Source organism: Panthera onca, chromosome D4, assembly GCF_046562875.1.
Source record: "Panthera onca isolate mPanOnc1 chromosome D4, mPanOnc1 haplotype 2, whole genome shotgun sequence".
NCBI classification, from domain to species: domain Eukaryota; kingdom Metazoa; phylum Chordata; class Mammalia; order Carnivora; family Felidae; genus Panthera; species Panthera onca.
The window spans coordinates 5,135,452-5,148,007 of record NC_138351.1 but is presented as its reverse complement, the minus strand read 5'-3'; the positions used below and the strand labels follow the sequence as shown (position 1 = coordinate 5,148,007).

Sequence of the window (12,556 nt, the reverse complement as noted above, 5' to 3'; positions counted from 1 at the left end):
TAAAACTTAACCAAAATTGACTTAAGAAGTAGAAAACTTGACTGATCCCAGAACAGTGAAAACACCTGGCCAGGTGACTGCAGGAAGACATTCTACCTAGAAATTTATGGAACAGAGCATTCCAATCTCATGTACATTCTTTGAGGAAATAGAAACACCCAGACCCTTGCCTAGGTCCCTTTGTGCCTCCAGGCTGACCTTGGCACGAGCACCACCGGGGAGGCTCCCGGTGTGTCAGAGGTGTCAGAGGGAACCTCCCGGGGTCCCTGGGGGCCTCCGCTCTGTCTGGTGCCGCGTGCAGGTGAGGACGCATGTTGAGCCCACGTTTGGTTGAATGGGGGGAACGAGAGCCCTTTTGGAGTGGGGGCGGGGAAGACCGCGGCGTCTGGATGGACACAGGCGCGTGCCCGCTAGAGCAACTGGGAGATGTCGGCTTCGACCGCTGTCGGCCACGCCGTGCAGATGGTGAGGCGTTGCGTCTCTTGGCGTGGAGGGCAAGGCAACGTCAAGCTGCCGTTTCTTCTCCGTTAGCTGGGCAGAACGTACCGGGGGTGCCGGGCACAGGCGATGGAGTAGAACGGCGTGCTGCCGTCGGCAGGGTGCGCAGGTGGGAAGATGGTCTTCTCCATCCCTGTGGTCCAGCCACCGCGCCGTCGGGACCGCGACTCCGCAAGGTGAGCCACCACACCGCGGCCGGGGCGTTTCTGGGCACTCGGGAGGCACAGCTAGTTTTCCACTGATCTAGTTGGTATGTGCTCCTCCGTGAAACTTTTCAGGCTGCTCTGTGGGTCACAGTTACTCTCTACCGTCGTTCTTTCCTGCTTGCCCTTGCGTGGCACAAGTCAGTGCTGATCTTACTTCGCTGCAGCTGATCTTACTTCGCTGCCTCGCTCCAGATGGGGAGAAAGCTTCCAAATTGCCAAAAAGGGGATTTTTAAAAATATGAGGGCCGCCTGGGTGGCTCGGTCCGTTAAGGGTCCGACTCTGGACGTTGGCTTGGGTCATGATCTCACCACAGTTGTGAGCGTCGGGCTCTGTGCTGGGCTCTCCTTCTGCCCCTTCCCCTCTCGTAAACAAACAAAAACACGTTTAAAAAGCCAGATTGTTCTAAACAATAACAGTCCACGTACATATTTTGTTGCAAAGAGATGTGACAGTAACCAGTAGAAGTGTTTCACGCATCCACACTAATTACATCAGAAAAAATAATTACAGGAAAGTGGGGCAGACACCAGTTCCTAAAGAAACGATGTACTATTTCTTACTGTAAAGCAAGGGTTTGTTTGCGTGTTTTAGACCCGGATGGTTTCTGCGAATCCAATCCCTGTGGGGTGTAGATTCCGCTGGACACACTGACGGTGATCTAGGTTCTCCTCTGGAATGCATGCCAGTGCTTAGAAGCACACTGCCGTCTTTGCAGCTGCTTAAACTCACGTGATGAAAATGTGTACATGTCTCTTTTTGGCTGTATTGGGAACCAAACAGGTTGAAGACCATTGGCTTACTTAAAGCCTCAGCACTCGAGAGGGATGGTGCCACTCGTTGGGGAGCATGTTGGAGTTTTGAGAGAGACTGAGGGGCTTTGCTGTCCTTTGGTTATTGAGGCCCAAGGAAGCTAAACATCCTAAAATGCAAAACAAAGAATATTAGTGTTTCTCATAACTTCTGTAAAGGCTCGCAGGACGAGTCCACTGCAAATACAAACAAGTAGAAATTTATTTATTTAAAAAAAAAATTTTTTTTTTTACATTTATTTTTTGAGAGTCACAGAGAGACGCACCACAAGTGGGGGTGGGGCCGAGAGAGGAGGAGACCCAGAATCCGAAGCAGGCTCCAGACTCCGAGCTGTCAGCACAGAGCCCAACGCGGGGCTCCAACCCACGAGCCGTGAGATCATGACCTGAGCCGGAGTCGGACGCCCAACTGACTGAGCCACCCAGGCGCCCCTAAACAAGTAGAAATTTAATGTGTAGTAATCTTAAAGCATATTTAAAGGACAGAAGTTATATAAAACAATAAGCAAAAAATTCATATAAAATTTATATAAAACAATTAGGAGAGGACATTTTAGGGGGCAGTATTTAAGTAAATAGATACTTTCTCAAAATTGTTTAATAATAAACTCCGTGCGTTGTCTACTCGGTGTATTACCTATCTATATATTTAGATGAAAGGAGTTTGCAATAGAACGGAAACTGCAGTAGCAGTATAATATGATTAAAAATATGCAACATACCTATTGGGATGAGCACTGGATGTTGTATGGAAATCAGTTTGACAACAAATTATATATAAAAAAAATAGAAAATAAAACAAGGAATGGGAACAGAAAAAAATAAAAAAATAAAAATAAATTTAAAAAAATATGTAACTTAGAACCAAATACTGCATTTTCAGTAACGTGAAAAGCAGATCTTCTTGATTTATTCTACTTTCTCAGCAACGCCAGTACGATCACCCTATTTAATACTGTAGCGTGGTCCACACCCTCATTAGGTCGATGCTTTCCTGTTCTTTTTTTCACCCAAGGCGTTTACCACTTCCTTTGGTGGTTATTTCTTTAGTTTTTTGCTGTCTCTTTGTCTCCTCTGCTTGAAAGACCTAGTGTAGGAGGCGAGGGTAGGAGACAGAAAGGGCAACCCTTTTGAAGGCTTTGGCTTTGACAGAGAGAGGAATTGGTGGTAGCTGGAACAGGTGGAACATATGGGAATTTGTTTTAAACAAACTTTTTAACTGAATTATAATATACGAATAGGAAACTGTACAAGTCTCAAGTGTAATACAGATCTGTGAAATGCACTGGGCTGGGCAGTCACCACCCGGCCTAACAAATGGACGTCACCTTTACCACCCTGCCACAGTCCATTAACCATCTTTCACCCAAGCGTACCGGGGATCCTTCTGGTTTTTATCACCAAATACTAGTTTTGCTTACTGTCAAACTTTATGCGACTGGAATTACCCGGCGTGTACTCTTTTGAGGTTGATTTCCGCTCACCGTGTTGGTGGGATTTGGTTTACGCTGTTCATCTGGGAGTGGGTAGTACAATCCTGTTCCTTGTGGGAACGTCTCACAATTTGTGTGTCTGCTGTCGATGGGCTTTCGGAGGGTCGCCACGGTTGAGCTGTCCCGAAGCGTGCTTCCGTGAACACGCTGTGTTGTACGCAGCCTGCATCTCGGTGGGCGTACACCTCTGCGGGGGGGATTTTTAAAGTGATTTTTACGAGTTTCTCCTCCCAGCAGCATTAAGTCAGAGTGCCACTGCTCTCGACCTTCCCTAACACTTTAGCTGTGGATTGCTTATAAAGCGGTCTGTGTTTTTAATTTGCGTTTTCTAGATAATTAATCCGGTTGTGTTTCTTGTCATCTCTTCATCAGCCAGTTGGACATCCTCTTTTGTGAAGTATTTGCATCTTTGGCCTGCTTTTTGTTCTTGGGTTATCTTTTTCTTTCTGACATTTATTTAGTGCTTTCTATGTGGAGGACTTGTGTTTCATTCTTTCATGTGCATATTCATTTTCTTAATGATGTCTTTTGATGAACAGAAGTTTTTTTTTTTTTAATGTTTTATTCATTTTTGAGAGAGAGAGAGAGATGGAGAGGGTGAGAGACGAGCGTGACAGGGTGAGGGGTGGAGAGAGAGGGAGACAGAGAATCTGAAGCAGCTCGAGACTCCAAGCTGTCAGCACAGAGCCCGACGTGGGGCTTGAACTCAAGGACTGCAAGACCATGACCTGAGCCGAAGTCGGATGCTTAACCGACTGAGCCACCCAAGCACCCTGAGAAGTTTTTAATTTTAATGAAGTCCGGTTTTTTCCTGAGTCTACGGAGAAATCTTTTAAAACTTGTGTGTATACCAAAGTGTTGAAGATATTTTTATTTTTTAAATTAATTTATTTATTATTAAAAATATTTTGTAAGTTTCTTTAATTTGAAAGAGAGAGGGAGCTGGGGAGGGGCAGAGAGAGGGAGAGAGAATCCAAGCGGGCTCCACGCTGCCAGCACGGAGCCTTATGTGGGGCTTGAACTCATGAACCGTGAGATCATGACCTGAGCCAAAATGCAGAGTCAGATGCTTCACCGACTGAGCCATGCAGACTCCCTGAAGGTATTTTTAGTTTTCATTTAGAAGTTGGATCGTTTTACTTTTCACATTTAGGCTGCATAATGTACCATGAATTGATTCCTTTGTGTGTGTGTGTGGTGTGAAGGGTCAGGAATCTTTTTTTCTCGCATGAACATTCAGTGGCTCCAGCCCCATGTATCAGAAAGTCCATCTGGTCTCTGAAATGTCTGTCACAAATCAACCGGGTCTTTTGGGGACTTGCTGTTTGTTGCATTGGTCTTTATCTTTGAGGCAGTATCACATTTTCTTAATTACAGTAGCTTTATAATAGCATCTTTCTGTTGTAGTGTAAACCCTCCAACTTTTTCTTCTTCAGAAGTGTCTTTACTTATTGGCCCTTTGCATTTTCAGCTTGTCATTTTCCAGGCATGTGGGGATTTTGATTGGAACTTCAGTGACTCTATTAATTTGGAGAGAATTTACATATTTTAGTACGAAGTTTTCTAATACATGAGCATGATATGTTCCTCCACTTACTTAGTTTTTAATTTATCTCAGAAGATTTTTCTAGTTTTTTTGTGTCAAGATCTTGTACATCTTTTATTAGATGTGTTCCTTGGCTCCTTGATTTTTGAATGTTATTATAAATAGTGTTTTTTTTAAAATTTCACAAATTTCTTTCGTGAGTTTATAAAGAGACAGTTGATTTTTATATGTTGAACTTGTATTCAACAACCTTACTAAATTCTTTTGTTTCCATGATTTCTAAATTCTTTTGGCTATTCTTCACATATAGTTAAGCCATCTGCTGATAACGACAGTTTCATTTTTTCCCTTTGATCTATAATTAAAAAGTTTTCTTATTATACTGACTCGTACATCTGCGACTGTCTTTAGAAGTGATAAAGGACATCCTTGATTCACTCTTGATCTCTGGGAGGAAGCTTACAGTAATTGGCCTTTAAAGGTGATGTTAGTTACAGATGTTTTATAATTACCCTTCAGATTAAAAAAGATTTTCTTTTTTTTCCTAGTTTGTTATGAACTTTTATTTAAGAATGACTGTTGACTAGATATGACAGCAAAAGCACGTGTGATGAAAAAGTTGAGAAATTGAACTTCATTAAAATTAAAACTTCAAAAAGCATCAAGAAAGTAAAAAGACAAGCCATGGATGGGGAGAAAATATTTGGAAATCATATTTCTTTCTTTTAAATATTTATTTATTTTGAGAGAGACAGTTGTGAGGAGAGGGGCACAAGGAGAGAGAGAGTCCCAAGCAGGCTCCATGCACGGACCCCAGTGCAGGACTCGAACCCACAAACTGTGATTATGGCCTGAGCTAAAATCAGGAGTCAGACGTTTGACTGAGCCGCCCAGGTGTCCCTATAAATCATATTTCTGAGAAAGGACTCATATCCAAGATACTACTCTTACAACTCAATAAGAAGGAAACAAATTATCCAGTACAAAAAAAAAAAAAAAATGAGCAAAAGATTTGAAATGACATTTCACCAAGGACCTGTATGAATGGCTAACAAGCACATGAAAAGATACTTAACCTCCTTAGTCATTAGGGAAATGCAGATTTACAACCGTAATTGATACCATTTCACACCCACTAAAATGCTGTAATAAAAAAAGAGCAGACTGGTGTTGGTGACCATGTAAGGGCACCAGGGACCCCTGCGTATTGCTGATAGGAAGGGAAGGGGTGCAGCCACTGTAGAGAAACAGGGACAGTTGTTTTTTTTTAAGTTAAATAGAAATTTACAATATGACCCAGCAATTCCACTCCTTCGTGTCTACCCAAGACAAATAAGAACGTTTGTATACACGAAAACTTGTACGCGAATGCTCTTGGTAGTATTTTTTCATAACAGCCAAAGGTGGAAAGACCCCAGTGTCCACCAGCCGATGACCAGAGAAACAAAGGTTTTCTCTGTCCCTACAAGGGGATACTATTCGGTAATGAAAAGAAAAAAAATACTAATTCATAGTGAAAAACACTATGCTTGCTATGTTGAAGACCACGTATTATACGAGTTTATTCACGTGAAATGTCCAGAGAAGACAAAGTTTTAGGAAAATAGTGGAAGGCAAAGTTTTAGGGGGTGGAGGTGGGAACGGGGAGTGCCTGCAGGTGAGTGTGAGGGGTCTTTTTATGATAATGGAAATGTTCTAAAATTAGATGGCTGTACAGCTCTGTAACTTTAATAAAAATTATTGAGTTGTGTACTTAAAATGACCGAATTTTACTTCATGTCAGTTCTACCTCAAGAGGCTAAAAGAATGAGTGTGAATTTTAACTACTTTTTTCTGCACCTGCTGAAAGTTTGTATGATTTTTCACTTTTATGCTATTAACTAAAAAAAAATAAAATAAAACACTTATTATTGACCCTTAACATTAAACCAGTCTTCAGTATTGGACTGAATATAACTGGGTCTTGATATATTGTATTTTATTTATGTTACTACTAGGTATGATCTACTTATATTTTGTTTAGGAATTTTTGAGGCTATGAGAAAGATTAGCCTGTCATGTTTTTTTCTTATAATGTTCTTATCGAGTGTTTGTTTTGCAATTCTCCATGTAAATGTAGGATTGATGTTAAATTTTTTTATTTAGGTTTTCACTTTCTTAAAGTAATCTCTACACCCAATGTGGGGCTCGAACTCACAACCCTGAGATCAAGAGTCGCACACAGCACTGAATGAGCCAGACAGGTGCCCCCAGTTGTTTTCATTATGTTTGGGAGAATATACTCTTGGAGCCACAGGGGCGTGTGGTTTTCTTGTAGGAAAGTTTTGAATAAACATATTCAGTTTCTTTAATATGTGTTTGTGTTTTCAGATTTTCTCTGTCAGTTTTAATAAGTTGTGTTTTTCTCGAAATGTGTCCATTTCATGTACCTTTTTGAATGTTTTGGGCCAAGGTTGTTACTAATACTCTTATTGTTTTAATGTCTGTAAAAGCCTTAGTACTATTCTCCTTTTCATTCTTGCTGTTGGGGTTTGTGCCTTCTTGGATTTTTCCATGATCAGTCTTTTTTTATTTTATTTTATTTTTTAAGCTTTTTGATGTTACTTATTTTTGAGAGAGAGAGAGAGCGAGCAAGGGAAAGGGCAGAGAGAGAGGGAGACACAGAATCTGAAGCAGGCTCCAGGCTCGGAGCTGTCACCTCAGAGCGTGACACGGGGCTCGAACTCATGAACCATGAGATCATGACCTGAGCTGAAGTCGGATGCTTAACCGACTGCGCCACCCAGGCGCCCCCACAATGATCAGTCTTACTAAAAGGACTGTCATTTGTTTTAGCTTTTTTTTTTTTTTTTTCCCCAAATGAGCAATTTCTTTGATATTTCTCTCCTGCATGTTTGTTTTCTGTTTCTTAAAACAATTTTGCTCCAGGGTTGCCTGGGTGGCTAGGTCGGTTAAGCATCTGAGTCTTGATCTCAGCTCAGATCGTGATCTCATGGCTCATGGGATCGAGCCCCGTGTCGGGCTCTGTGCTGACTGTGTGGGGTCTGCTTGGGGTTCTCTCTTTCCTTTTCTCTCTGTCCCTGCTCTACTGGTTCTTGTGAGCACACGTTCTCTTTCTCTCTCTCTCTCAAAATAAATAAACATAAAAACTTTTTTTTTCTTGTTCCAGTTTTTGCTCTTCCTTCTACTTGGGGATTAATTCTTTTTTTTATTTCCTATTTCTTGGTAGGGATGTTCAATGAGGGTGTTTGCTTACTTGATTTATTGATTACCATGGGGGTTTGCTGACTCCACCGTGATTGTAGACGGGTCAGTTTTTCTTTTTGGCTCATCAGTTTTTGCTTCATACTTTTGGGGCTGTCTTATTTTATGCCAGTTTAGAATTCCTATGGCTTTTAGTGGGTCATCGTGTTTATTATCATAAAGTGAACCTCTAGCTTGAATGGTATTTTTTGCCTGAGGTCTCTTTTGTCAGGTATTAACAATGATTTCACTTCCTTTTCGGTTAGTGTTTGCCTGGTTTTTAACCTTTCACTTTAGCCATTTTGTGTCCTTATCTTTTAAGGTATATCTCTCAGGAGTTGTATAAAATAAGATCTACTCTCATAATCTGCCTGAAGAAGCCCCTGTGGTGTTTCTGTCAGTGTGTGCCTGCTGGTGACAGATTGCCAGTGTGTGTCATGTTTAGGGGATGGGTTTGCTTAGTTTAAAATTCTAGGTGGGTAGTTATTTTCTTTCCCCACTTTGGAGATATCACTCATTTTCTGTTGAGAAGTCAGCTGTCAGTCTTCTTCTTTTTGGCAGCTTCTGATTTTCTTTTTTTTTTTGTCTTTTGTTTTTAGCAGTTGGTCTTCATATGGTTTTCTTTGTGTTTACTCTGTTTTATATTTAACTTTGAGAGGTCCCAAGTGAAAGACTGCAGTGTTCCTCTTTGGCAAGCCCTGAGCTCCGATCCCCCCCCCCCCCCCCCCCATTCCCGTGAGATTGTTTAGAAACTTACACTCTGTCTGCCTTGGTTGTTCTCCATTGCCCTCAAACAGCTGTCTTAATGTGTTTTATCTAGGATTTCGTGAAAGAATTCGTCTGATAATAAGCTATTTCTTTAAAGCTGGCAGAGAAAGTCTACATAATTTTCTTTGCTTTTTTGAGATGAGCAGTGTTACAGCGTTAATGCAGCTGATGGGAACAGTTCTGTAGAGAGGGATATTATTGGTGATGTCAGCCGGGAAGAGGACAGCTGCTGGAGTGATGGCCCTGAACAGACAGGAGGGGTGGAATCTAGTGCACGGGGTGCTTCGTCACGGGTTAGGTCATCTGTAGGAACAGGAGGGAGGGCAGAGTGTAAGGGCTTAATCCTGGTGGTTAGACTTGGTGGTGGGTGTGGGTGAAGGTTTTCTTCTGAATACTTCTGCTTTCTTAGTAACCTGGTGTCAGGATTGGGTAGGAGGTTTGAGGTTTAAGGGGAGAGAGGAGTTAGGAAATGGGCTGTAGATGAACACGACAGCGGACGGTGTAGGGAGGTACAGTAGGATTGCCTGGCAGCACAGAGGCTCAGCTGAGGTGAGCGGTCATGGACTTGGGGGATTTAAAAAGTGAAAGCGCTGAGACACGCCAGCCCTCAGATAAAACTGGATGTTATCAACCGAGGAACTTGTCATCTGGGGGGATAGAAGCGAAACTGTACTTTTAGGTTCTGAACGTTCGAGATTGCAGGGCACGTTTCTAAAGCAAAACCGAAGAGTGGTCTCTGGGTCACAGATGTTTAATGTCCCATGGAGAAGGGTGATTCTTTCTGAAACAAATCGTGACTCCCAGGGAAGTCTCCCACAGTTGTGTGGGTTAGGGCTGTGCTCGGTAACCAGACGGAGGCTCCCAGGTCTGCTGGGACTCGTGTGCGTGAATGGGCTCCTCGGGTGCGGAGGAGGTCCCCTTGGCTCCCCTTGGCCGAGGTCCCCTTGGCTCCTGGCATGGCCTCCGCACCCAGGCTCGGAGAGCTGGGTGTGAATTTCAAAGCGTGGGTGCCGCTGAGAGCCCCCACTGCCAAGCCGGCCGGTGTGCCGGAGGGCCCCCTCGTGGCGTAGCCCACGCCGACGTTGGAGGATCTGGTGGATCCCGCGATGCGGTTCCCCGGGGCTCCTTCAGGACCGCCTCACGCAGAGCCCCTGTGTGCCCCATCGGCGCCCTCCTCTCCGCTGCCTCGGCCCTTCCCTCATCTGCTCCGCTCCCCGACACGGCACGGGGTTCGGCCGCTTTTCTTAGCCGATGTGGAGTAGCCAGCCGGCACTGAGCAACGTGTAAATTATGTTCTCAGGGCTAAACGGCAGTGAGTCGAACGGTTTTTTCTTCCGACAGATACATCCTACTGGTCTAGAGTTTTGCCCCTGCAAACATTTTTCTTTGATGCTAAATGTTAATTTTTCCTGGAAAAAGTCAATTATGAACATGTGTATCAGGCATACAGAAATGTTTAAAGGCTGACCCTGAATACTCACCACCTAACGTAGACCATACAGTGTTACAAACAAGATTGGAGTCTTCTGTGACCTTTGCTAGTCACCTCCGTCTCCCTCCCTGCAGAGGTCCCCACCAACCAAATTTGGTATTTATCATTCCCATGCATATTTTATGTCCCGAAGTAGCATTCTTTACTAGTTTTTAACTCGTGTACGTATATGTGTACGTAAGTAAGCTGTATGCCCAACGTGGGGCTTGAACTCACGGCCCCGAGGTCAAGAGTCTCATGCTCCACCAACGGAGCTAGCCAGCCGCCCCCCTAAATAGCAATTCTTTTAAAAAGAGTTATGCAGGGGTGCCTGGGAGGCTCGGTCGGTTAAGCGTCCGACTTCGGCTCAGGTCGTGATCTCGCGTTTGTGAGTTCGAGCCCCGCATCGGGCTCTGTGCTGGCAGCCCGGAGCCTGGAGCTGCTTTGGATTCTGTGTCTCCCCTTCTCTCTGTCCCTCCCGTGCTCATGCTCTGTCTCTCACTGTCTCTCAATAATAAATAAACGTTAAGAAATTAAAAAAAAAAAAGAGTTGCGCAAATGGTTATCCTGTGTCTTTCTGTAAATATATAATAATTTATATCGTTAAATATATAAATATAATATATGTTAATGTTCTATATTAATTGCATAATTATATGTTCTTCAACATCCAGATTCATCCATATTCATGCTCTGATTTCTTGGTCTTCATGCCGAACATGTATTATTCTGTTATATAAATACATCTTTTATTAGAGATCCTGCGGATGGATATTGAGATTAATTCCAATTTTTTTGCTGTTTTATACATGTTGCACTGAATGGTGCTGCTGTACTTCTTTCCTTGGGCATGTGTTTGAGGTTTTCTAGAACCGATGGATTGTGGGGCATGTGCTGTGTGCATGGTAGTTCACACTCCCACAGGAAGTGTATGGGCTCAGAATGTCCAGCCTGGGCTGGGAACTGGTGCTACATCCAGTCACGATTACTTTATAATGGATGTATAAGAGAGTCAGTCGCTGAGTGTAAACCTTCTGTGCTGTAATTCTACTTTGTTTTGTATTTGTTCATTTAAATGGGGGCCTTCCTTTTCTCGTATGGTTTAACATCATTAGGAAGAATGCCTTTGTTGAGCCGCAGAGTAAGGGATCCCTTACGCATTTATTTTTTTCTGTTCCAAATGTATGATTCTGTGATAAGCTCATAATTATGAAATTGTCAGTTTGCTCCTACGTTCATGCCAGTGATTCTGAAACATGATCTGCGGTCACCAGGGCGGGGATCCATGAAGTCAGACTGATTCTTACAGTGATTAGCCCTTCTCACAGGGTTGACGTTTACCCTGATGGGGCAGAGGCAAGGGGAGGGTGAAAACTGCCAGAGTCTTTGTAAGAGCGGAGGGAGTGCCCCAGTCTGTAGTCATTTATGTCAATATGAATGGGTTTATTTGTATCCTTCAATGAGTGGATAAATATTTAGGACACTTCATAGTTTTAGTTTCTGATAGAGTAACTATTGGTAGATATCATCTAAAGTAGGTCTCTTCTCAGAGCGTGGGGCCCTGAGACCGCGGAGTGTGAGAACCACTGCTTGAAGCACATGGTAGATGTGTGAACGCGCATTTTATTCCTCCTCATGCTGGTCTCTAAGTTGATATTCAAGTTACAGATGAATCTTAAGTAAGTTTTCGATTCATTGCCTTGAAACTTTGTGTATAACTCGATTGTATTTGTAAATACAACACTTTTTGCAGGTGCCGACCTTAAGGAGAGAGTCAAGATGAATCCCAGTGAAGTTGGTCCTTTTGTCTCCAAAATAAGAGCGGTGATTAATGAGATCGGTAAGCTCAACTACGCTCCTTTTGGCATGCTGCAGATGACCTCAAATGTCACATTTAGAAAGCCGCACATTGTCTTTATGTGTACACTTTGGCCAAAATACTTACGTGATTAGATAACCAGGGCCTGTAGCCGGTTGCTGTAAAACGGCATGTAATATGTTTGATTTGACAAATAATGAACAATATTTTGTAATTAAAAATGCCTCCTATGTATGATGACGTGGCATAGGAAGGTAGTTATTGGAAAACAAAGAGAATATCTCCTAGATAATTGCATAGACACACATTTATTGATCCAGAGTTGTTTTGTTGTTTATATAAATAGGATCGTACCGTTTTCTTAGAGTTATAGACTTCTGGGTAATATTTGTGTCTCGGTACATATCAACTTTATCATTAACACTTTCTAATATATTGTGGTGTAGTAGTCCGTAACATTGTGTTATCCAAAACTGTAAATTACTTTATTAATGTGTAGGGGTTTTATTTTCCATTTTTGTTATTTATAGCAAAGCAGTGGATGTCTTTGTATTAAGTCTTTGAGAGCATTAGTACATGTATCTGTAGGGTAGATTCCCAAACGTGGGATTGCACTTCTAAGTATCATGTGTTTCTTTTACAGTTTTAATCCTTTTCACCACGTTATATTCCAAAAAGATTGTAATAACTTACATTCCCATC

At 42.6% G+C, this 12,556-nt stretch overlaps 1 protein-coding gene across 10 annotated transcripts in view; it reads left to right on the top strand.

The window, feature by feature from the left end:
• Positions 1 to 12,556, top strand: part of AUH (AU RNA binding methylglutaconyl-CoA hydratase) — a 350,235-nt gene that overhangs the window by 24,465 nt on the left and 313,214 nt on the right. For 8 of the 10 annotated variants that reach the window (XM_078436081.2, XM_078436077.2, XM_078436084.2 and 5 more), the window contains one exon: positions 11,789 to 11,875. The exons of the other annotated variants lie outside the window; for them this stretch is intronic. In XM_078436081.2, the coding sequence (XP_078292207.2) occupies positions 11,789 to 11,875 (87 nt within the window). The remainder of the gene's footprint in view (positions 1 to 11,788; positions 11,876 to 12,556) is intronic. 10 annotated transcript variants of the gene reach the window in all.